This window comes from Camelus ferus, chromosome 23, assembly GCF_009834535.1.
Source record: "Camelus ferus isolate YT-003-E chromosome 23, BCGSAC_Cfer_1.0, whole genome shotgun sequence".
NCBI lineage: Eukaryota > Metazoa > Chordata > Mammalia > Artiodactyla > Camelidae > Camelus > Camelus ferus.
The window spans coordinates 16136377-16161225 of NC_045718.1; the positions used below are offsets into that span (position 1 = coordinate 16136377).

Genomic DNA, 24849 nt, shown 5'->3' on the forward strand with positions numbered 1-24849 from the left:
AGTCTCCTAACAACCCGAGGAAATAGGTCTCAGTACAGATGAGGACACTGAAGCTCAGAGAGGGTAAATGATTTGCCCAAGGTCACACAAGTCCAAGCAGAGGAGCTGGGATTTGAACCCAGGCCTGTCTGACTCTAAATCCTTTGCTGTCAATTGTAAATTTCTAAGCACTTACAGGGTTGAGCACAGTGAAGGCACGTGATAAGGACTCAACACATAATAGCTATTGTTATTTTGACCCAAGCAGATTGTAAACCTCTGGAGGGAAGGAATCTTAATCCATAAATGCTTGTACCCCCTGCACTTCAGCCCAAGAGAGGTGTGTGGATAGCAAGGGCAGAGCAAGGCTTCTGGAATACGTCCCAGAGCACCACTGAGAAACGGGTTCTCAATAAATGACTGACGTTGGTTTTCTATCACGTATCTCTGTAGTTAAGAGATATTTCATTTCTGGCCACACTCTGGCCCCTTTCCACTTCCGTGTGAGGAGAGAACCGGACTACAGAGGGGCCCCGAAACAACAGTGGAAGTTGCTTTTGGATGAGACACATAGGAACCACCAACCACCTAAATAAACGTCCTCTTTATTTTACCAAATATAATTTATCAGTTACGTTGACATTTGTCAATTCAGTTATAGTCACTATAAATAATTCTCTTAAGACACAGTTCTGTAACTTTGTAAAGGATATAAACCAATGTCGCTCCTTGCAGCCCGGCCATAAGTACATGCAGTTCGTGCAATCAGGGGAAGAGAAACCCATCTTCTGTGAGTGTCATGAAGTCGTGAGGTTCCTTTTCTTTCCCTCTCACCCCGCAGTCCTCCCTCGGCACGCACGCAGACTCAGGGCATGGGGCACGCCTACCTGCCTGCATTTTCCATAAAGGAGGACACCTCCAGGGCAGCCTGGCCCAACTCCAGGGATGAGGGAGGGGTGAGTGACTGGGGCAGGAGTGACTGCTGATCACAGGTGCACAGCCTTGGAGGCAGAGGAGTTGGTTCGGGTGTCTGTACAAGAAAGCGTCTGTGTGCAAATGTGTTTGGAGGTGGAGGAGAAGATGAAAAAAGGCCCGAGGAAGAGCAGAAGCAAGCCCAGGCTGGTGTTAATTAGCTCTGCTGGACACAACCCCCACGAGGTAACCTCTATGGTTCCGATTCTAAGGTTCTAGATGCCGGAGGTGGCCTGGGTAGAAACGGAGGGAGAGGAAAGTGTGTCTGGAGGTTCAGGGCAAGTTCCTGGGATGAAGCATGGTGTTGGTAAGAGACAGGGTCACTGTCTAGTCTTCCCCTGGGGATGCTACAGAGGGGAAGATTGATAGGGAGGCTGTGGATAGAGAGGCTAGAAAAGACCTGCATCCTCATGCCCAGATGTGTACACACGTGAATGTGGATCTGTTCACAGTAAGGGTCACAGGGAAGGTGCAGAGGTTCCAGTGTTCTTCCACTCTGGTGCTGGGCAGAGAAAGGTAAAAGTAGCTGGTTGGTGCCAGCCTCCTAGTTCTGAATCCTCTTTTGGGTGGCTGGTGAGGAGAGTTGGAGGGAAGGGAAGGTGAGGAAGGGTCGTTTAGGGAAATCAACCATAGCTGAGCAATGGGGCTGGGGCTCTAGCTGTGGTCAGTGTTGTATGGAGGTGGGATCTGGGAGGGAAATCTAAGGGCAGAATCTGGTTTGATGATAAAGATAGAAATACTTACAGGGAGGAAACTTTCTCCGCCAGATTGAAAAGGGCACACGGCCTTCGTATCTGGGGACTGAGGCCAGGTTAGAACTGTGTTTCCCTTACCCCTGGCTAGTCAGTGCCTGGCACAGTAACTAACACATAGTAGGCACTCAATAAACAGTGCTCAATAAGCTTCAGACCATGCCTGCAGGAGAACTCCTACTGGGGAGGCTGTGTTTGTTGAATGAGTGAATGAATGAATGATGAACATGGGCAGAAGTCAAGAGAGAGGAGAACTGCCCTCCCTGGCATGGAAGAATGAGTGATTTTCGGAAGTGCCAGAGTCGAAGATGACCACGTGATTATGTCCTCAGGAGAAACAGCAGCAGTGAAACACCCCTGGTTGCCCTCACCCTCCCAACCATTCTCCACATGCCCATTCTCCATCCCTAATCTCGGAACCCCACCTAGCAAGCTCTGGGGAAGGTAGTGCTTAGAGACAATTAGAGATGCAGGTTGAACAGAGATAAAGAATCAGTCCTCTGGGCCCAGGGAGGAAAGATGTAGATCTTGGCAAACCTATAGGTGGACATGGGTCAACAAGGAGACCAGACCACCACTCATTTCTTCCTGGATGAGACAATCTGCTGGAAAAAGATCAAAGGGAGGGGTTGGTGGTATTTATCAGGCAACTGGGTGGGAACCAGGTACACAATTAAATAGTCCACCCCACTCTTTTTGAAAGCAGAAGGGCAGAGAATAGGGCTAGGATTATTTCGGGCAAGGAGCAAGCTGTCTCCTGCCTAGCGCTCTGAAGTTGGTCCATTTCTAGAAGAAGTATGCATGTGGGGGAGGGAAGAGGAGAGTGCTATTTCTCCATCTGTTCAACCAAAAAGAAAAAAAGAAAACAAAAACAAAACCGAAAAAACCAGAGCCCACTCACAAAGGGTTTCCTCATTAGGTGCAAGACTGAGTTTGCTAAAGCTACACCAAATAGCCCCAGATTCCAGACAGAAACCCCTGCCCCGAGCCCCTCACCTGGAGGCACCCACCATGAAATTGCACTTGGTGATTGTCTCAAAAATCAACTTGTACTGTGCATCGCAGTCCATCTGTCCTGCCTGAATTCTTGCTATACAAACTTGGCTCAATGTATAAAAATTCCCATTGAAAATAATGAGAATTCAGTATCAAAGTGAAGTCCTAGAAAGAGGTGGGAGTGTGGAGTGGAGGGGGGGGGAAGGAGAACAAAACCCAATTTTCGAAAGAAAGTGCAGAGGGGTGGAGAGGAGCTTGAGTGGCCAGGCTAGTCCCCCACATCCGTGTCTCGGTCCCCAATGAGCCAGAGAACGTGGAAGCTGAGTGCTAGGAGCCCAGTGCCAAGCAGGTCCCCCAGAGCCGTCAAGTATGGGATGGAGAAGTTGTCCGGGTCCAGGCCCCGGCCCCACATCCAGTGCACCATCCAGTCTGCGATGTACAGGAGAATCAGCACCTGGAGAAACAGAAGGGCCCAGCCTGTAGCCATCCCCTCTCTCCAGGGGGAGCCAGAGGCCACACGATTGGACCCATTCTTTGCATCACAAGGCTTGGCCGTCCACAACCCTTAAGCTGGGACAGCTCATCTTTCCACCCGGTAACCCCTCTATGTTCCTCCACCCCACAGTTACCACCTTGAACAGAAGACAGGCGTATTTTGGACTCTTTGGGAAGGAAGATGTCGCTACTCCCTGAGGTCTCCCATATCCGCATTACTTTCTGCCTTCAAACCTACCAAACAGGGGGCTTCCTAACCTACACCCGACTGGTTGCAGGAATCCATCCCTTTGGCCTCTAACACCGGGTCATCCGATTCTCAGGTCACTCCAATTCCCGTCCTGTTGGCCTCTCTGGGAGCCCGGCAGGGGGCTGGGGGGTAGGGTTCGCCTTTCATACAGGGATTTCTCCTCAGAGCCAAGTGGGACAAGGACAGTGTTTGAGGCTGCTGCCGGCACAGTTGTCTGAGTAACAGTTGATTATCCCAAGCTGGCTTCCTCCTGACCCCTTCCATTCTGCTTTTGTGGGCGCAAAGAATGCAAGTGTATGTTAACATTAGTCCTAGCGAAATAGAATTCAGAATAAGTCAGCTAAATATAAAGCAGACAGTGCATAGCAATTCAAAAGACATTTTGGATTATCTGCTGCTTTGGTTTATCTGGGCCCTTGCTTTTCTTCCATTACTATAGAAAATAAAGAAGGATCTAGATTAGAAATCTTGCTAGTGGGCCCAGGACCAGCAGCACCGACAATAACTAGGAGCTTGTTAAAAATGCAGACTCTCAGGCCTCACTCTGGATCTCCTAAATCGGAACCTGCATTTTAACAAGAGTCACACGCACTGTTAAGTTGGTGATGTATTTGATCTAGAATACCACGGGGCAGTGGGCGGGCCTGCGTCTTCTATATACCCTGCATGATCCCTGATGTTCGGGCTTTCTAAATGACTTCATCCTGTGTGAGAATGAGGTGGTTTCTAACGGTAAAGCTCCAACACAGTCATCTGGGAGGCTTTACAGTAATTTGTAAATACTGTGCTATGCAAATTCTGCCCAAAGGGGCTGAGATACAGGAACCAGGGCTCACTGGGGGATCCGGAAGCCAGAAGTGACACCTATTTTTAGGCAAACTTGGTTGCTCTCTTGTCTTCTCTCTGAGGAAGCCAGGGGTTACAATTCCAACCCCCATCACATTCCCCGTGGCCCTGCACACGGCTGCCCTGGACTCCTGTGTCCCTGGCCCCGGCCTGGGTGAGGGCCAGTTCCTCCCCCTGCCCCCGCCCCTTAACTTCACACCCTTTCCAGCAGCTGCAGAAAAAGTCCCAAATAAAGAGCGTGTGGCCAGGAGGACTTTGGGATGTGCCCCAGGAAGGGAATGGCAGCAGCTGTCCCCACATTCCAGCCTCCCGAGCAGGCCCAGGCACACGTGGCTGGGAGGTGGTGGCAAAGGAATCAGGAAGAACCTTTAGATCAAGTGCTACACCCCAGCCTGCCGCAGCCTGGAGAAGACAGCAGAGGTGACAGCAGCCTCCAGCGTGTTCCTACTGGGGAATGGAGCCAAGGCACATCCTTCCCAATGTAGGCTGAGGGCTACCCCCCAGCCACAGACCCTCAGCACACACAACCCTCCCCTTTCCCACCGAGTGCACTGAACCCCAGCACAGAGGAATGTGACAACTTGGGGTAATTGCTGCGAGAAACTGCATGTGGTGGATTCCTAGGCCAGTCCCTTGCCAAGATGTCCTAACACATAAGTTGGGGATGAGGGGTTGGAGGGATAAAGGTTAACCAGCAGGGGACTGGTTAAATGAAATTATGGTGCATCTATACAACACAAGAGAATGCAGCCATAAAAATCAGTGTGCTCTTCTCTTTACACATCGATGTGGAATGATCTCTAAGACAGATTGTTAAGTGAGAACAGCAGGGCGTGGGCAGCACGTACAGTGCGCTACATGTGTGTTAAAAAGGAGGAAAACAAGAAAAACATGTCTGTTTGTTTGTATAGGTACAGAATAAAGCTTGAAAGATATACAAGAAACAGGAAACACCTGGGGGGGGATTAATTTGGAATTTGGGATTTACAGATACACACTACTGTATATAAAATAGATAAACAAGGACCTACTGTATGGCACAGGGAACTATATTCAATGTCTTGTAATAACCTATAATGGAAAAGAATCTGAAAAAGAATACAGGTACATATTACAACTGAATCACTTCGCTGTACATCTGAAACATTGTAAATCAACTACACTTCAATTAAAAAAATTAAAAAAATAAACAGATCACACCAGTGGCCTGTGAGGAAAAGAACCAGATGGATGGGAAAAGGGGAGAAAAGAAGACTTTTTCACTGAGGTTTCACTATGAACCTTTAAAAAATTTTGAACCATGTGACTCTTACCATCTATTCACAAAACAAATCTGCAGGAATTTAAAATATAATAATACGGGTGAGTTTGGCTATGAAGGGGTTGCATGAAGGAGCCTTGTGGTGATGGACTTCTGTATCTTGACGGTGGTGGTGGTTATAGGAATGCACATAGATAGAGCTGCATAACCCTGCACGCACACACACACACACACACACACACACACGTGTGCAAGTAAAACGAGTGCGCCTGAGTAGCTCTGTGGACTGTACCAATGCTGATTTCCTGGTTTCGATGCTGTGCTGTAATTATGTAAGATGTTACCACTGAGGAGAACTGGGTGAAGAGTCCATGGGGTCTCTCTACATTCTTTTTTTGGGGGGGGGGCAACTTCTTGTGAATATATAATTATTTCAAAATAAAAGTTGCAAAAATGTAATAAAAAAAAAAAACCAGGGAGAAAGCACCATCGTATCACAGAGTGGCAAGGCTGGATGTGAGACACAGATTATCTAGTGCAGCAGTTTTGACACTTTTTCAAGCTGTGAAACCCTTTCTTCAAATGAAATCTCCCAAGGAAGCCCAGCACGTAAACAGAACCTGCAGAGCTGCGTGGCCTGGCCAGTGGGGGTAGGCCACCCTCTCTGGTCCATTCCTCTCAATTTACAAATGTATTATTGAGGCCCAGAGAGGTAAAGCAACTGGGCCAAAGTCACACAGCATGTTAGTGACTTCGCCTGTTCTCCTGAGCCCCTGTCCGGTGTTTATCGGCCACCCAATCACAGAGAAAGAGGTGGCCAAGTGTCTGATGGGCCAAGCCTGGACCTCCCCCTCCCATGTCTGCAGGGCAGCCCTGGCCCCAGCCCGTGCCCCTGCCAGTCCATACCTGGAGCAGTGCAGCTGTCATGTAGAAGATGATGAAGATGAGTGTGAGAGTGGTGTGCCCGCCCTGCATACAGCTGATGGTGTAGAGGAACACCAGGTGTCCTGGAACCACGAGGAGAAAGAGGACCCGGGCCGAGCGAGAATTCACATCTGGGACCGGGGGAGAGAGGGTGTGAGAAGGAGGAGACCTGGCTCCAGGAGGCCTTTCAAAGTCAGGAGGCCCTACGCTATACTCTGGGCCAGCAGGAAACTGACTGTCCCTACGTCTCCATCCTGTGGTTCCCAGCCCCCAGGGTGTCCCAGGCAAGGACAGCCTTCCTGCCTGGGCTCTGCCCTCCAGAACCAACAGAAAAAGAGAACCCATGTATCTGGGCCATAGCTGTTTCTTAAGTGATGGCGTGAACCTAGGAGGTGGGGACTCTGGCATTACGTTACCGGGACTGAAGAAGGTGGTACAAGGGCTGGGGCAGCGGCGAGGGGCTTGCTCAGAGTTCTCCCCTGGCATCCCGTTCATGTGGAGGAAGGTGGAGATGCGGCTGGCCTGCACGGCCACCAGATTGCCCCCAACACCTGCAGAGACACACAAGACCTGAGACGTGGTGGGGCCAGGGAGGTAGTGCATGGCCCCTGCACCAGTCCCTAGGAGAAGAATGAGACACTAAGAAGGAAGACAAGGGTACCCCTTCTCCAGAGAGTCTTCCAGGCTCCTCGCATCCTCCTTACTATGGAAATGTGGCATTCCCATGCACCCCTGGCGTGGCTGAGAGCGCAAGGAGGGACATGGGCAGATCTGCAGACTCAGGGAGCCTGCCTTCTCCACCAGAGCAGCTGGCACACCTGCTGTCCCACACAGCCAAGGGGACAGGGGCCCTGCCTTGCCTTAGCCCCTCTCGGAAGCTCTGCACGGACCCAGCCACCCAACGCTAATGCACTGGTTCCAGTAACCAGTTTCAAGCATTAGGTTTGAGCTCTGAACTCTGGTACCTCTCCCAGGAACTGTACTAATTACTCTGCCTTTCCACCCCAACCTATTCCCTCAGCCTTGCTTTGAGCCCTGGGAAGCTGACTTCCACAGACTTGCATCGCCCAGCCTCCCTTGCTGGCTGCTTCTAACTGGGTCTGTTCATCAGAAGGCACCAAGTACACAGAAAGGGTGGGAGGAGAGAGAGGTTGGGTATTTCTTTCCTGATCCCTCCTGCTTTTTGGCAGTGGCTAACCCCTGCGAGGGGCAGAGAAGGGCTCTCTCTGGGCTCCTGCAACACCATTTCCTCCCCCTTGACCCTTGAGGACCAGGGCTTCCTGTTGTTGCTCCCCTCTGGGTCCCTCTACCCTGCTTCCACCTCTGTGAGCAGCCCCGTCATTAAAGTCTTGAACTGAGTTGGATTCTCTTGCCTGCTAGAACTCTGACTGATATACAGCCCCCGAGTCCTCTGACCCTGTCCTCTCCTCCCCACCGGCAGCTGACGTCGAGACCTCACCATTAATCACAGGTGTGAAGACAGCCATCCCTGCAAAGTTGGGGTCTGAGACAGTCTTGTCCAAGATGAGGCCTCCCACACTACACAGACACAAAGACAAGATGACACAAAGATCACTGAAGATTTCGGTCCCTGGGAGGAGAGGACCAGGCCCATCTGGCTGTGGGCAGCAAGGTGGCTCCCAGGAGTCCCTGGTCTTCCAGTCCTCGCTTCCTTTGCCAGAAGCAGCTGATGTTCTAACATTGACATTGGCACAGTGCCCCGAGCAAGCTGGTGGTGCTGGGTCAGGCAGCCGCCTCCGGTACCCACCCCCAACGCTGGCCGAGGAGCTGCCTGCTGTTCTGCCTGCTCAGTATTTATTTCCCCTCCTGGGAACAGTGCTGGGCTTTTCCTCAGGGAACCACCTCTCTCGAACTCAGTCACTGTGGTTCGAGTGACAGTGCTCCAATGATAGCAAGGCCCCAGGCCCATCCAATCAGAGCAGCACATCCCCAAGGCCACAGTGATTGGCTCGGGGATAACCAGGTGACTGAGTGAGAGCCAATGAAATTCTATAGTGGGAGTCTGTGGAATTGTTGAGAGAAAGAAACTCTCTCCCCATCCTGGAATTAGTAAGCATAAGAAAAGAAAAGTGCAGACCTGGAACTGTAGGCCAGCACGGAGGAAAGCAGAACCGACAAATGGAGACTGCAGGGCCCTAATGATGTCATTTATGTCCCTGAATGCAGGTGTGCCTTTTTAGTTCCCTAGCCAACATGTTCTGCTTTCTAATGAAACCCATTTCAGGTGGCTTCTGTTGCTTGCAATAGAAAGACATGTGACTGATCCACCGGTGAAGGCATTTCTAGAGTCCATGCCACACTCCCTTTTTCCACGGCTTAAAAGAGAGTCTATGGCAGGGACGGGGGAGGATGGGGGTGGGTATTAAGAGCCCGAGCCTACCTGCTGATGGCCATGGCAATGATGACAGGTTCCCAGCCCGAGTACAACACCTCCCTTGTGGCTGGGCTCCGTCGGGCCAGCACCACCCAGACAGGCAGCAGGGCCACGAAGAAGGCACACACCAGGGGGTAGATGTATTGCCAGACACCTGAGAGAGGCAGAGATCAGAGAGGGAGGTGAGCACTGTGCCTCCCGGCTCGCAGCCTCCCCTTGGCTCAGCCTGCAAATGTCCCAACAGATCAACAGTAATACCATGGTAAGTGCCAGTACATATACTGCCTCATTTGATGCTCACTGTAAGCCCAGGAGGTAGGCAGGGCCAGCCTTTTCCATTTTGCAGATGAGGAAACCAAGGCTGAAAGCTCCTCCCCAGACATTGGACATATTAGGGGTAGGGACCAGATGCCAGGTTTCTTGCTTTGATCCTCAGAAATCCCTGTCTCCCCTCCTCTTCTTCATTTTGCAAGCAGCTTCCAGCTTTTAGTTCCTTTCCTTTGCCTTTCCCACCTTACCCCTCCAAGGGAGGTAAGAATCCACAGGACCAAGCATATTTCTCAGATATTTTCACCCCTGCTCCTACTGCCTGCATGAATTTGAGATAAATACTTAGCCTCATCTCTTGAAGGGAGGGAGTTACTACAAACTGTGTTCCAACCAAATCGTTAAGAACATAGAAATCTTTACACATTCGTAAACCCACTACCATCTCTCCCAGCCCCACACAGGAGTCCACCCTAGTCACGCACTCGGTGGCCTCAGCCTCACCCTGCTCCAGGTAGAGTCCCCAGCTGATGCCTGAGAGCAGTGCCAAGGTGATGAGGTCGCCCAGGCTGGCAGCAATGGGCGTGGCCACATTGTCTGGGTTGATTCCTATCTTGCGAGAGCCAATAATGACTCCAATCATGATCATGCCTGGGGAGGAAGGAGATGGGCCAGGCAAAGTAAGAAGAGGTAAGTAGGCATCAAGCAACAAAAAGAGAGACTGGAGGTGCCAAGCTTAGTTGACACCTCTGGGCTACTCCCTGCCCCTCCCTTCCCTTCCTTACCCAGGACCAGGGAGGCAATGAAGGCTGTGGCCACGCTGCTGGCACAGAGCAGGAAGGCATGCGGGATACTGAAGTGGCCGTCAGGGATCCAGCCAAAGACGACGGCCGCGATGGAAGCCAGGAAGCCCACCACCGTGGCCTGCACCTGTGGAGGGGAGTGGTAACTCGGAGAGCAGAGAGCTTCTTAGCTGAGGTCACTGAGCACTTAGCCAGACCTCTTCCTGGCCCTCAGCAGCCCCAGGAGGCAGGCTGGGCCGGACTGTCCAACCCTCCCAGGCTGGAATAATCCCTTTATTTATTTAGTTTCACACCAGACACCAGTACTGGGGAGTGCACTCTGCAGGAGCCCAGGACATGTTACTAGCTGAGTGAATATTCCTCTGGGGATAGGGGTGAGACTTCAGTCCAGACACAAGGCCTGAGACCAGTCTGGAAATTGTGTGGCCTCATGGGGAGATGGGACAACAGTGGTCCAGGGCATTTCAGCACCCCTGAATCTCCTCCCGAGTCTGATCTGTGGGGACACCAGCTCTCTGGACCACTGGAAGTCAAGAACTGACACTGGAGATACTAGGGTCCCCCCATCTTTGCTGTTCTCCTAGGAAACCTGGTTACCTCCTAGAGTTGCTCTGGGAGAAGCCAGCTCAGCAGGACGCGGGAGCTTTACTCAGGAGCCAGTGGGGGGCTGACCTGAGCCTTCCAGATTCCTGACCAAGGAGGAAGCTTAGCCCACCTTCTCTGGTACCTGCTGTCTTACCTGGATGAGGGCCATGTTCCCAGTGATCATCCGCCAGAGCTCCTTGGGTGTGTCCATGTGCCCAATGTTGGCCTGGGAGAGGGGGGACAAGGATTCTGGAGCTCCAGGCTGGAAAAGGCCTGTAGCTCCGTCCGTTAGGACCCTGCCTGGATCAGTAGGCAGTGCATGTGACCTGAGACTCTGGGACCAGGGTACGACCCGCAGGGAGAGTGAAGCAGGGGCAGGGGGCTGGGATGAGAGGGAAGGAGCTGAAGAGACTTGAGGTCCTGCAACGGGCTGGGGGTGAGAAGGGGGCTCCCACAGCAGGGCTCCCCACCCTCTTCCTCTCAGGGCAGTCACTGAGCGGAGGCAGAGTTCATCCTCTGCCCTTCTCATTCGGGTGGCTTATTCCCACCTGGGTTAGAATGACATGATGGATCCCTGGCTCTGAAGCCAGCCTGCTCTATTAGGGAAGGAAATCAGCTGCGGGTGCAGGACAGAGGTTGCAAGAGTGTTTGGGAGGGAGCGAGGTGGCACGGGTCGGCCGGGAGTAGGGCCGGCTGGGGAGGGCTAGGCTGGCTGCCACTTCTCTCTGCTGCCTTCTCCAGGCTCATGGTTATGCAGGGACATCCCTGCCACCTGGCTCCCCTGGCGTCCTGAGTTTTATGGCTTCCAGCCCAGGGCCCTGTATCTGGTTCAGTCTCTGAACCATCATGGCTGATCTAAGCGACTGCGGGTGGGGGGAGGGATGAGCAGCCCCTCTTCACCTCTTCCTTCACAGAGAAGCAAGCGGCCATGGGGGAAAGGGAACGGGATGGGAGGCGGGTGCTGGGAAGGCCTGGCTCTGCTCCTGCCCAGCTGCAGAGTAGGGCTGGAGATCAGAGGAGGCCCCCATCTGTGCAGGTGGAGGGAGCAGCATGAGCCTTGCCTGTCAAAGCTGCACAAACAGTCACGAGGTGGGTTGCGAAGCAGGGGGTGGGGCAAGAGTCCAGGGATGGCTGGGACATCCAGAAACCGAGCCTGGGAACCACTCTGGGCAGGGAGCCCGTGCCCAGGAGCTGGACAACCAGCCCGGGATCTCCCTACACCTTTTTACCCCAGCCCCACACCGCAGCCCCGGGCGGCTGAGAGAGGGCTGCAGCGGTCTCCTAGTCGGGGTCTGTGCTGCCCGGAGTCCTCTGTGTGCCCCACTCCTTCCCGCCAGGACACTCACTGCGGTGGAAAGCCTCGATGCCAGGGTCATTTCCAGGTTCCCCTTAAGCCCCAGCAGCGCAGGCACCAGGATGAAGACCTCCGTCACCTTCTGGAAGACTTCCCAGTGCTACAAGGTGAAAACAGAACCCAGGAATTTCAGGGCCCCAAAGGGCTGGCACCGAGGTTGAACGTGAAACTAAGTTCACCTAAAAGCGAGTACCCTTCTTGAGTTTATGGTTAATCACTCTATCCAAAACTTTATTCCCTTTCTTGTCCCCTCTTCCTCAGTCCTGTGCTAACTGAACACAAGCCACTGGAGTCAGGTGGCTAGGACTGCTGAGGTCAGTGATAACACTGTTGAAGTACAGACTCAGGTTGTTCCTCCAGGGCAAGATGAGCTATCAGATCCTTGGGTCATGGACCATCGGATCAGAGTCTCTTAAAAAAACAGTAGGCATCCAGACTCCGAAACTACAATTAAGAAGTGTCACAAGATGATGATTAACCCCCAGCTTCTTTGCTCTTCCCCTTGAAAAACTCTCAATTCAAAGACCGAGTGGGAGTGGACCGGAGGCCTATCTTCCACTCCCTTGCTTGGCGCCCCGCACGAAGCCCTTCCTTGGCTGCACACGCCGCTGTCAGAGTTTGGCTTTCTGGCTGTGGGCACATGCACCCTTGCTTGGTTACAACTGGACAGTCTGGGGGCAGGGGCTTGAGGAGGAAATGGAATCAGCAGGGAGTGAGCACATCAGCCGCCTTTTCTCCAGGAACCCTGGAAGCAAACCAAGCCCATGGTGCTCCGAACAACACAGCCCCCCTTCCTGCCACCCAGAAAAGGGGGGGGCGTAGAGGGTCCCTTCCGGTCAGGAGACCCTAGCCTGGCTCTGCTTCCTCTGCATGCTTTGTGGGGCCAGGGGAAAAGACATTGGGGACCCACAGAGCTGAGTCACCCTGGGCTGGCTTACACCCCTTTGCGAACCTCCCTTCAAATCACCTTCAGTCTAGTTTCTCTGTGGCCTCAGCCTTGGGTGGTGTTGTCTCAGCTGTTGAGCGCTGGGCTCCACGGGGCTGGGGTTGAGGAGATTAGAATTTGTTTGGTTTCTATCTTCAAGGGTTCTGGGCCTCAGCCACAGCAACCCTCCTTCAGAAAGGGCTCTGAAGTCAGACCCTGGCCCCCAAACCTCAGAGTGCTGGTCTGCAAGAAGCTTTTTATTCCCCCTCTGAACTCCCTCATCCCACAGACCTTCCCAAATCTCTCAGCTAGGAGAGGGGCGTGTCCCCCTGCAGGAAGAGCACTGATCTGGGAGTAAGGAGATGTGAATTCTCTCCCTGAGACACCCCCAGCCCTGGCTCTCCGCCCACCCTTTTCTTCAGCTACATCTTTTAAGTCCGCACTTGGTGCTAGGCTAAGTGCTCTATGCGCGTTTTCTCATTTCATCCTACCAACCTCCCAGTGAGGGAGGAGCTATTTCAATCCCCATTCTGTAAACGAGAAAACTGAGGTGCAGAGAGCACTGCGCTCCGTAACGCCAGGAAGAAAACCTGCAGGAGCCAGGATGGGCTATTTAAAAGCTACTTTAGTTGCAACTGAAACTGAAGATGGGCAAAAAGTCTGGGACTGCGCTTCCTCCCTGGCCCCGAGGGCAATGTGGGTTCTGTTCGGTGCTCCTTTGTTTGTTTTAAGAGTGGGAAACATTCAGGTTTGGAGAGGGGAGGGGTCAGGCGGCCAGGCAGAGGTATGCAGGCAAATCCGAGCATCCTGGTCAGGAGGGAAAGTGCTCTGATGTGCAAGGGAACTGGACTGAGAGCCTTGGGTCCCCCACAAGAGACTGCAAGGCTGGGCCTCGTGCTCGCTCCCCAACATCCTCACACAAAGAGCAGTGGAGGCACCTTAGACAAGTTACAAGGGCCTTGAGCGCCTGACTATAAACCGTACACTTCAGGGGGCAGATCAGATGGTCCCAAAGGCAATGCCACCACCGACATGCTATAGTTAAAGATGAGCGAGGCTGTAAATTAAACCCACAATGAGGTATCACCTACACCCATGAAGATAGAAACTATTAAAAAAACCCAGAAAATAACAAGTGTTGGTGAGGTTGAGGAAACATTGGAACTGTTGTGCACTGTGGATGGGAATGTAAAGTAAAATGATGCAACCACTATGGAAAGCAGTATGATCTCTCCTTAAAGAATTAAGAGAACTACTTTATGATTTAGCAATCTCCCATGTGCTAAAAGAACTGAGAGCAGGGTCTGGAAGAGATATTTGCACATCCATATTCACAGCAGCATTATTCACAATAGCCAAGAGGCAGAAGCAATCCAAGTGTCCCCTGATGGAAGAATGAATAAACAAAACGTGGTCTATACACACAAGGGAAAAGCTACGCAGCCCTGAAAGGAAGGAAATACTGTTACACGCAACAACATGGATGGACCTTTATTTTATTTATTTATTTTTTTAATAACTTAGTTTTACTTTATTTTATTTTTGGCAGGGGAAGGTAATTAGTTCTGTTTGTTTGTTTGTTTATTTATAGAGGAGGGACTGGGGATTGAACCCAGGACCTCATGCATGCTAAGCATGCGCTCTACTATTTGAACTACACCCTCCCCCCAACACAGATGGATCTTAAGGACATAATATTAAGTGAAATAAGCCAGTCACAAAAAAGACAAATACTACGTGATTCCACTTACATGAGGTATCTAAAGGAGTCAAATTCCTAGAAACAGGAAGTAGAATGGTGGTTACCAGGGGCTGGGAGGAGGCGGAAAAGGGAAGTTAGTGTTCAGTGGATACAGTGGTTCAGTTTTGCAGGATGAAAAAGTTCTGGAGATCTGTTTTACAACAATGTGAATATATTTAACACTACTGAATTATACATTAAAAATGGTTACAATGATAAATTTTATGTTTTCTTTTTTAAATCACAATAAAAAAAAAAGGGTGAGCAGGGATATCAGAAAGGGCTGAGGCCAGGATTAGAGACCAGGAGAGGCTGGGCCCTGGGGTGTCTTATGGAGGCAAGGACTCCTCTTTCCCTGTTTGAGTTTTTTTGGGTATGGGTGTGTTAACGGTGATGGCAGCAGGGTGAGTCCCTACCAGGACCCTGGGAAGGGCTCATCTCATTAAGCCTAGATCCTACCCTTCCCTGAGCTCCTGGCCTGGCCCCTCACGGGTGGAAGGCCCAGGACTCTTTAGAGAAGCCCCTTTCTGAAGACTAAGGATGGGAAAGAAATCCCCTCTCCCCCGGCAACTGCTGCTGAACTTTCAGGCACCCACAGAAAGAGTCAGGAGGGATGCAAATCCCTTCTCACCCCTGAGGCCCCCAGAGCGAAGGCAGCCAGCCCCAGTGAGCCCCATCCGCCCTGGAGGAACTCGGGCACTGTTACTCTTGGACACGGCTGTGCATACCACCGGGGTTCCAGCTCCCAGCAGGCAAGGCCTTGCACCTCCTCCTCCCTCGCCTCAACTGGACACGCAGCTCCAGAGAGGAAGAATTCCCTCCCCTCCCCTCATCAGGGCAGCCGATTGTGGGTTTTCAAAGCTCCTCTCAGAGCACAGCCTCACATCTCCTCCTCACTGCAAAACACCTGCCCCTCCCGGCTTCTAAGCTGTCAGCTCTGTGAAGAGCTGAGGTCTCCAGGTAGGCGTATGTAATATACGTACACGTACTGGCAGAGTGAAGAAGCCCGGAAGGAAATACTCCACGTGTATGCCAGCAATATTTTCTAAATTGTTTGTAAGGAATATTGTTTGTCTTTATGAATGAGAAAAAATGTATGAAGCTCAGCTAAGTGCTCCCCCCGACCCCAGGCTGCCACTGTAAGCACTCCCAGGTCCTTCCACCTCCCAGCACACACGCACCCTCTCCTTTAACTACACGAGGACCTGGAAGGGATGGGGTTTTAGTGGTGATGAGATGCGGGATAGACGGGCGAGGAGAACCAGCAGCTGCAATAATAGCCCCTATGCAAAAGTCTCCCCAGCCTGTCCAGGAACAGCCTGAAACCTCCCGTCCCCGGGCCCCCAGCCCAGCAAAGCTCTGAGCTGGCACTTGGGTCAGAGTAGCCAATTCCCACACACATACTTTCTTCACCCACAAAACCCTCGCAAAGATGATGCTCGGGCGTGGGAGTCTCTGACGTGCCTTCGGGTGCGTGCACACACACACACACACACACACAGACACAGACACACACCGACACACACACAGACACACAGACACGCACACACAGACACACACCGACATACACACCGACACACAGACACGCACACACAGACACACACACACACACTCAGACACATACGCAGACATAGACACACACACACCCCGACACATACACACAGACGCACACAGACACACACACAGACACACAGACACACAGCTCTGGGAAGAGCCCGGGAAGCAGGGTTAGGCTAGTGAGGTGAGGAGTGGGTAGAATGTGTGCAGACAGTGTCTCTCCTTCCTCCTTAGGCCTAATTCAGGCCCATCCTGTTCATCCTGGCTGGAAGCTCCTGCCCCTGAAGTCAAACTGGTCAGCCAAGCGCTCACCCACGCCTTCCTGCTCTGCTGGGGATGGAAAAGGGCACATGTTCCAGGAAGCACTGGGTGGGAAGTGGGGACAGGACGGGACACCAGATTTCACTGCTTCTCAGAAATGCTGCTCCTCTTCTCTTTCTCTGTCCTTGGCGGGGAGTGGGGGCTCACTGGCTCCTGATATTTTAAGGGTGAGGGTAAGACTGCAGCCCCCGACACTTAGAAATAATTCTGATTCTGAGCAATCAGCCTAAGTCTCGCACCTCAGTGGCCCTGCCGCTACTGCTTCCCCGTCCTGCCAGCTTGCTCGTCTATCCCTCACTTCCTCCAGCCTCAAGGGCAGACCCTCCCCTGCCTTTGATCATTCTGCTCTGAGCCTTCTTCCCCTCCAGGTGGAGAGCAGCTGGGAAGAAAGTCACAGCCCAGAAGAGCTGTCGTCAAAGACGTGAAGAAAACTGAAATCCCTAGAAGCTGTAAGAACCAGGCTGCGGGAGGACCTGGGACGTTGGGCTGGAGTTGACCTTTCAGGGTGAGGGCTGGGTCAAAATAGATCAGAGTAAACCCAGCCTTCACCTGAGGCTTTCCCCTTAACCCGCAGACATACTCGAGGTGTCACAGGAGAAGGGCCCCCAGGCAACGCCTGGGTACAGAAGGCTGTACAAAGTGTGATAAAAGGGGTGGTCATGTGGAGCCCGCGTGTCCTGCCCAGGAATGCCAGCAGCCGCGGGGGCAGGCCAGCCACGAGAGGAATGCTCTTTCCCGTTCCACTTCCCCAAGCTTGCCATCCGCTTTCATCTCGGTGGATTCCTCTGTATACACAGCAGGGCAGAAAAGGGGTTATCTGGGGGAAGGAGGGGTGTCTCCTTTCCTTGGGATCCTCAGCAAGTGAGTAGTGAGTTAAGATAAGGACCTAGGAGTCCCACCTGTCTTAACACAGATGGACGCTCCAGTGAAGGTTGGCACGCCACCTCCTGCCACTTCCATCCCTCAAAATATTAACTGAAGAGGGGAGTGAGATGCTCTGCAGCAGCCTGAGACCAGACCAGGAGGCGGGGCACAGCATCTCCAGCATTCTTTCCCAAATGCTATAGGAACTTTCAGCCTCAGTAGGGAGCATGCAGCAGATCGCAGCCCACTTTATCCCTTCCCCACTTTTGGCCGGTACGCCAGCCCCTTATCTCACTGCAGAGGCTGGCTGTACGTGCTGAGTGGAGAGGAGGGCAGATAAGAGGAGACAGAAATGGGCCTTCTGGGGAGAGACTGGGGCTTCTGCAGCCGCGGAGGGAAACAGGGGGCCCTAGATCAAGGAGACATCTTGCAGCAACACTGGGCCTTCTGCTCAGTTGTTTGGAGGCACTGGGAACACTCTATAGCCAGCTCCCGCAGGTGGCCCCAGCCTCTTAGGCACTCCCAGATCCTGTCCCACCGAAGGCCATCTGAGCTTGTGAAGGGGGGATGCAGGTGTGAGCCCTTAGAAACCGTCCTGGTCTTCCTGAATCTGAGGCTGTCAGTCACCCCTCTCACCCCTCTGGATGTGGAATAAGAGTCTCCCTGTGGTCTCACGCCCTGGGCTTTTTGCTCCCACCCCTGCCATGACATCACTGCAGCTATCTGCAGGGCCTGCTCCGGGCCAGCTGCAGCAGGGAGGCTGGGGAGGGGGACAAAGACAAACCAGTCATTGTCATCCATACCGACCGGACCCTAGCTCTGGGGTGAGCCGAGGTGGCACACCAAGGGCAAATGCTGGCCATCTGTGGGCACACTGGGCTGGCTTCAAATTTCCTACCTAGGTCTCTCAGGCTCATGGCTGAGGGGTGGGGGTGGGGCAAGAGGTCAGAAGCCTTTTCTAGCTCTAGAACTCTCTGTGTGTGGGTTGGGGGGAGGGGCTCTCTAAGAACTTCTGTTCCTGCTCACTTGAGAATACAACTCCAATTGTTCCAGATTCCAGTCCACTCCTGTTCTTCAGGGAAAGACGAAGCGAGCAGACTCCTCCCAAAGTCTTTAACCAATTGGCAAACCATGGCCGCAGTGAAGGCCACAGAGATTAATGGCGCAGGTTCTGAGTCAGATGACCAGGTTGACTTGTTGACTCTGAGCCACAGGCTACCTATCAACAAATTATATTCTACCTACAGGCCTACAGAAGGGACCCACCAAATGCTCCCTGCTGACATTCTTATTATCCAGAAAATAAGTTCACCGCCAGACCCTGGTTCTACACCCCACTGGACGCACCAAACCAGACCTGGGAAACTCTGCGAATGAGAACCAAGGCCACAGGAAAGGGAAGGAAGACGTGGAGGAACGGCCACTCTGGCCTCATTTCTCCTCCTCCCATGACCCCCACTAACTGCCCCGGGAGGAGGAGCAGCCGCCAGGGGGAGGAATCCAAAGCCCACCTTCCCAGACCCGGGCCGGCTCCCTCATCTCCAGGAGAAGCGAGTCCCCAGACAACAGGCTGAGGGGAGAGGAGGCAGCACAAGGCATTTTGGCGTGACATAAACACCATCCTCATCAGTATCCAAAGGTACAGGCTTCTCCTAAAGACCCCAGTCAAAGTGGTCCAGGTGGACACTACCGAAGCAACCACCCAGAGCCACCCACCCTCAGTTCCTGGGACACAGACATGGACACATGCCAGCAGGACTCTGTATTACCACATGCATCGTTTGTCGGGTTGACTTGGCAAAGAGGAGGGGATGCTGAACTCCACGTCCTCTTGAGAGATTCCATGGTCAGGGACACACTGGGCTGGGGGGTGGTGGCGGTGGGGAAGGACAGGGGATGATCCCAAAGAGCAAAGGCCAGATCTCCTCCAGCTTTTGTATTTCTCTGAGTACCTAGGACAGAGCCCAGCACTATGTAGGAATTTGATGAATGCTAATGATTAACTTAGATAAACCCAGCACCTTCAGAAAGCTCTGAGTGCTCTACTGAGCTTCAAAGACTCTAGCTAAAAATAAGACTTTTAACTATCTCTGGGACCTGGAGGTTCTGGGAAAGTCCTTGCTCACAATATACTAACGCAACATATCCCTGGCTCTTAGCTTCCGGGTCCCACCAATTCCTCTCCTTAATTCTACCCAGGAGCCTCACAAAGAACTCTCTTTGCCCATAGCAGATTCATGAAAGACAGGTGAGGAGTAAGGAGGAGAGACAGGTCTGCCCAGGCTTGGTTATATTTTGTCTCCATATATGTCACGTAATTAGCACTTTGATCATGTCACCGCCCCCACCCCCCACCCAAATCAGGTTATCAGACAGCATGTGCCCAACCTCCACCCCCATTCCCCAAGGGGATCCTGCCAAGGTTACAGGCAGACAAGCATCACGAAATGCCGTTAAGAACATTCCCACTTAATCTGAGACCCTCTTGGCAGCTGGACAAATTCCTGCCCAGCAGGGGGATGGAAGGGAGACTTGAAACTGAGCTTTCTACTACGGGTGTCCTTGAAACCCCAAAGTAGAGGCATAAAAAGAAAGCATAAAGAGGAGACCCATCTAAATGTCTCCCACTGAGCTGGGCTCAGCAAGGATGCCCAGGAGGGATGGCAGGCAACAACCCTGTTCCATTTCTCCTCTTCCAAGCCCGAGCTCTGGAACCAATTCTGCTTCTGGTAAGCAATACTGGCCTGACCACCTCCCTGGGGCTACCGGGCTTCCTAGGGCTGCTGTAGAAAGTAACTAGACCAAGAAGAAACCAAGGACATGATCCAAAGGGAAACAGTATTCTAGGAAGCAGCAGCTGCTTCTGACAGGGAGGATGGAGGAAAGGCTCCAAGAGACAAATTCCCAGGAGGAAAAGGTGGCTCTGGGCTCAGGGTCAAGAGCTGCCCTACCCAGGTCCTACCTGCACGATGTCCAGCACCATGCCAGCAGCCACAGTCCCAAAGCCTGCCAGGAGGAAGGGGAACAGCACTTGCAGCCCGATGGAGAAGGAGGTCTCCTTGAGCGGGGAGGGTGGTGCGGGGCCACGGTCCGTGCTGACGTCGTCACTTTCATTGCTCTGGCTCCCGTTCTCCAGCAGGGCGTCCTCCTCCCGAACCCCCTTGGCGTTGGCCCGAGACTCGATCACCACCACCTCTACCCCAGCCTCATCGGGCCCCAGGAACTCTGAGGTCCCGGCCAACGGCTCTCGCCCAGGGCCATCAGAAGAGCAGGGTGAAACAGGAGGGCCAGTCCCGTTCAGCTGGTGGGTGTCCTTTGGCTCCGGCTTAGAGGACATGACGGGAAGGGAGGAGGAGAAAGGGGAGCTTTCCTCTCTTTTTTGGCTTTCTCTCCCTTTCTAACTTGGGAAAAAACTTAGTCTTGGGGTGAACCCAGGCTTGATTGCCGCGGGACCTCTTCCCACGGCTCTCCGCTCCTACCAGGCGCTGCAAAAACTGATCCACCAACAGGCAGCCCCATCAAGCACTGAAGCCACGAGCTGGAAGGAAGCAAGAAAGTCTTAACCAGACTCTGCAGCTGGCCGCTAGGGGTGCAGATGCCTGACCCAGCCGGCCAGCGCCGGGCTTGGGGGAGACTTCTCTGGCCTCTTCTTTGGTTCTCAGCGCAGGCTCCTCTGAGCAGGGGGCATCCAGAGGAGTAGAAGAGCCCAGTCAAGTCTGGGGTGCCCTCTGAGGTGGCCTTCTTTCATGAAAAGTAGCTTGAGTTCAGATCTTTCAGAAGGCAGCCTTGGGCTGGGGCTGCAGCTCCTTCCCCGGCCTCTGGCTGGGCTCTTTTCCACAGCTCCTCGGGCTCTGCTGGTCCCAGGGCAGTGTCTGCCGTCTCTCTCCCTTCTTCCAGAGATTTCCTTCCTTCCTGGGAAGACCTCGTAGCTTCCCAAATCCCTGGTCCTTAAAGTCACAAGAATCTGTATGGAACACCTTACGTGGGAAGAAAGAAGACAAGAAAAGGAGAATGTTACGATACAGAAAGGGCAGGTCCTCCTGGCAGAATTCTCCCACGAGGCAGGCATAAAGAGTTTGCCATTTGCCTTCCGTTTTTCACTAAAGTCACCCATTCCTGCCCTGAGACATTTGGATGTCCAACAGGCACCATTCCCGCCATCCTCCCAACAGGCCACCCCCCGCCCCACAGGGATCACCACCATGGTCAACGGCAATGAGATGGGGCCCGCCTGGGACTGGGAAGATGCTGGGCAGGAGGCCTTGGCATTGCCTTCTCAGCAACCCGGGGTGGGCAGGGATGCCCTGGCAGGGAATCCCTTCTTGAATGCCCAGTAAGAACCCAAGATTATTTAGGTGTGGTCTCCCAGTGGGGTCAGTTACAAATTCAGTCACCAACTCCCTGCCACACAGCCACCCCGCTGTAGAATGTGATTGTTTACAGTCACAAGACAGCCACACAGGGCAGATAAGCAGGGAGAATTTGACCACTGAGTGAAGGTCCCCAGACCCCCTAAAAGCCCTAGTCTCGGAGGAAAAAAAATACCAGGAGGACTCCCTGGGCAATGGGGCAAGGCTGCCAGACCAAGGCCAAGAGCCAGAGGCCTACCCACTCCTGCCCTTGAGAGTCAACAGTGTTACAAAAAGCTCAGACACTGACTTGGATCCAGGCCTCTGTCCCTACTTCTCTCCCCCTGCTCTTGGCCTTGTGAGCTTGTCAGATAGGACAGGGTGTTATCTCAGTTTGAAGGGAAAGAGGGTAAAATGATTGGTTATTATGCCCACATTTAGGTTCTCTAAGTTCGCCCTGTTCCCCGGGGTTACTGAGAGTTGGATATAATGGAATTCTTAAAAAACAAAAACAAAAACAAAAAACAAAAGCACCAACCGAGGAAAAAAAAAAAAAAGCAAAACAAAAACCAAAGCAGCATAAGCGAAAATGCACTTATCCCCAAATGCACAGTCTCTTTAGCTTGAATGGCCCCACTTTCCTTGCCTAAAGGAATCCCCAGGCCTTGATCCCACCCTATTCCATTTCGTCAGAATAGCTCTCACAAGTAAAAAATATACTTAAAGAGAATTTCCCTAGGAAGGGATGAATATGTCCTCAAGTATTCCAAACACACGCAATTAGTCAACTACAGTTTGGGAAAGGGTGGCTCAAACTCCAGTAACTGGCCCACGGAAATTGTTTTCTCTTTCTATCCACTCACGTCACCAGGACTATCCTTTCCAGTCTCCTTAAACACTGTCCTGTGGTTCTTTCAAAAACCCTCACTAGAGATCCAGAAGCAAACCTCTGAGCAGGAGAGAGTTCACTGCCCTTGTGCCAGAAAAGTTTCTGAGTCCGCTAAAACTTGACCCTCCCTCCTTCTCCCGTCTTCCTGGCAGGTCACCTAACCTGGAAGGGGGCTCGAAGGGAGAGAAGCCAGTCCCTCACCCAACTCCTTCCTGTAAAGAGACTTCAGAAGGGCCTAAGGCCCTGGGATGAAAGAAGCGAGAGTGACCCAGGATGCCCTGAGGAGTGGACGAAAAAAAGACCGTTTTAGTATCCCCAAACCCGGGGCGGGTGGAAGGGGGTAGTAACTGGGTGTCCTCCCGCCTCTCCCCGATCAGATTCAGCAAATGCGCTGCGCGCCAGGTCTCCCGCCCTCCGCCACCCACCCCCTCAACAGGACTGACCTGCCCCTCGCTTGGGAGGAAGGGGGGCGCCTGGCGAGTGGCAGCAAGGACCCGTGGTCTCGGGGGGTGCAAGGTTCCCCCTCTTCTCATCACTTCTCCTCCTCGGCAGTCCTCCTCGGCCCCCGGCGTGCACCCCCACACCCCCAGGCAAGGCGAGCGTCCAGCCGCGACACCCAGCTGGCTACATTTCGCTTCTGCGTTACTGCGAGGCCGCCGCACCGCTTCCACGAGGGGGAGGTGGCCGGGGAGGGCAGAATATACCGCCCCGGGCTCGGGCGGGGGGCACCCAGACGGGGGACCGCGGGGCCGAGCTCACTCGCCCCAATCGCTTCTTGCCCGCGGACTTGGGCCCGACTGGTTGGCTGCTAGTGGCAAACGTGATCTGGGGCAGACTGGGTGGCACCCCCACTCCATCAAAAATAGATTCTAGATGGACAACAGCAGTAGCCAATCGGGGACGAGGCGGGGGCGGGCTCAGCCTCGGCCCGGCCCCTTTCCTTCGCTTCGTGCCCCGGAGGCGGGGCGCCGGGGAAACGCAGTGCGAGGAGTGACGGGAACGCGGAGCTGACTGTCGGTGCCGCGAGCTCGCGGGTCCCAGCGCCCATCCGCTGGCGGCCGGAGGTTCCCGCTTCCCTGCCCTCCAGGCGCTGTGCCATCTCCCTCAGGTCGTCTCTGCCGCGTCGGGCCCATTCCCTCGTCCTTCGGAGGCGTGTGCGCCTGTGCGCGTCCACTCCTGCGTCTTGAATGTTTCCTTGAGCCTCTGGCCGTCAGCAAGCCCGGGCAGCCTCTCTGTGGAGCCAGCCAGCTCTGACCACCCCCCGGGGCTCAAGCAGCCACCTCCGCGCTCTTTCCCCGCGCTCGGTACCCGGAGAGAACCGTCCTTACCTTGTTCCTGGATACAGCTCCTGTCCTGCTGGCTTGTCACCTCGCGCTTCCGCCGGATTCCGCGTTCCTCCAAGCGCATGGCTCAGCCTGATAGAACTGGCCTTAATAAAGTCCCGGCCTAGAAAGGGGTGGGGATGGGCGGGCGGGCGGGAAAAGAGGTCAGACTCACCGCTGGGGTTCCACGCGCACCACCTGAGGCCGGGGCGGAGGGGAGCCTGGCTTCCTCTGACCCACCGATCCTGGTGGCAGCATGGGAAGAGCTGTCTCCATCCCAGGCTAAACGAAGTCCAACTTTCCCTGACGCACCTTAGGGGATCAAAGAGGGGTGTTCCCATTTCGCCTTTGCCACTTCCTCCCTGGGGTATCTCCACCTCTCCAATGCAAACTCGGTACCAGTTCTTTTGGGGGATGTTTTTGTGCAGGGGGTGTGACCTCCATAAAGGAACCGCCACCCCTAGGTTTTCCCCTCTTGTCAGTGGAACCTGTGACCAGAGGTTCCTTCCTGTCATTTTCCTCCCGAAAGTGGCTCAGGGGGCATTCGAGCATGACTCCAGACCCCTGGATGGGGTTTGGAGTAGAGGTGTGCCTCGGAAGAGAACACAGTACTGGTATGAAGCTTTTGGCTGTCCCTGCCTCTTACACACACACAGACACACACACACACACACACACACACACACACACACACACACACACACACACACCAGCATACACAACCACAGGAGCAGGTAATTCCCTTGAACAAGGATGACAAACATACAATCTAGCCTCCCACCTCCCACTCTAGTAATCAGAATTATTCCAGTTTGGCTGCTGGGACATTTGCCTGCAGTCTTACAGCACCCACTAGAGGAAATGTTAGTGTCAAAATTGGGGTTCTAATTTTGGCTACCAACACTGAGTGTCTCTGCCTGGAGACAGAAGTAACTGCTAAACTAGGAAATCTTGGGCTTCGTCCAAAAAGATCCATTTTTTAACGGGTGATGTAGGGTCGGG

General features: G+C 53.3%; 1 protein-coding gene across 2 annotated transcripts; it reads right to left on the reverse strand.

Annotated features, from left to right (window-relative positions):
- Positions 1 to 567: 567 nt before the first annotated feature.
- On the reverse strand, positions 568 to 23959 carry SLC41A1 (solute carrier family 41 member 1). Of its 2 annotated transcripts, none has more exons than XM_032467036.1 (11): positions 23854 to 23959; positions 20250 to 21264; positions 11872 to 11979; positions 10680 to 10751; positions 9923 to 10067; positions 9642 to 9788; positions 8877 to 9024; positions 7935 to 8014; positions 6892 to 7026; positions 6458 to 6606; positions 568 to 3153 (listed from the first exon to the last, which is right to left on the reverse strand). In XM_032467036.1, the coding sequence occupies exons 2-11, from the start codon at positions 20622 to 20624 to the stop codon at positions 2968 to 2970; spliced, it is 1545 nt and encodes a 514-aa protein (XP_032322927.1). In that variant the 5' UTR covers positions 20625 to 21264; positions 23854 to 23959; the 3' UTR covers positions 568 to 2967. The 2 variants fall into 2 exon arrangements, with proteins under 2 accessions (XP_032322927.1, XP_032322926.1); XM_032467035.1 differs by lacking the exon at positions 23854 to 23959 and adding an exon at positions 22969 to 23658.
- Positions 23960 to 24849: the final 890 nt, after the last annotated feature.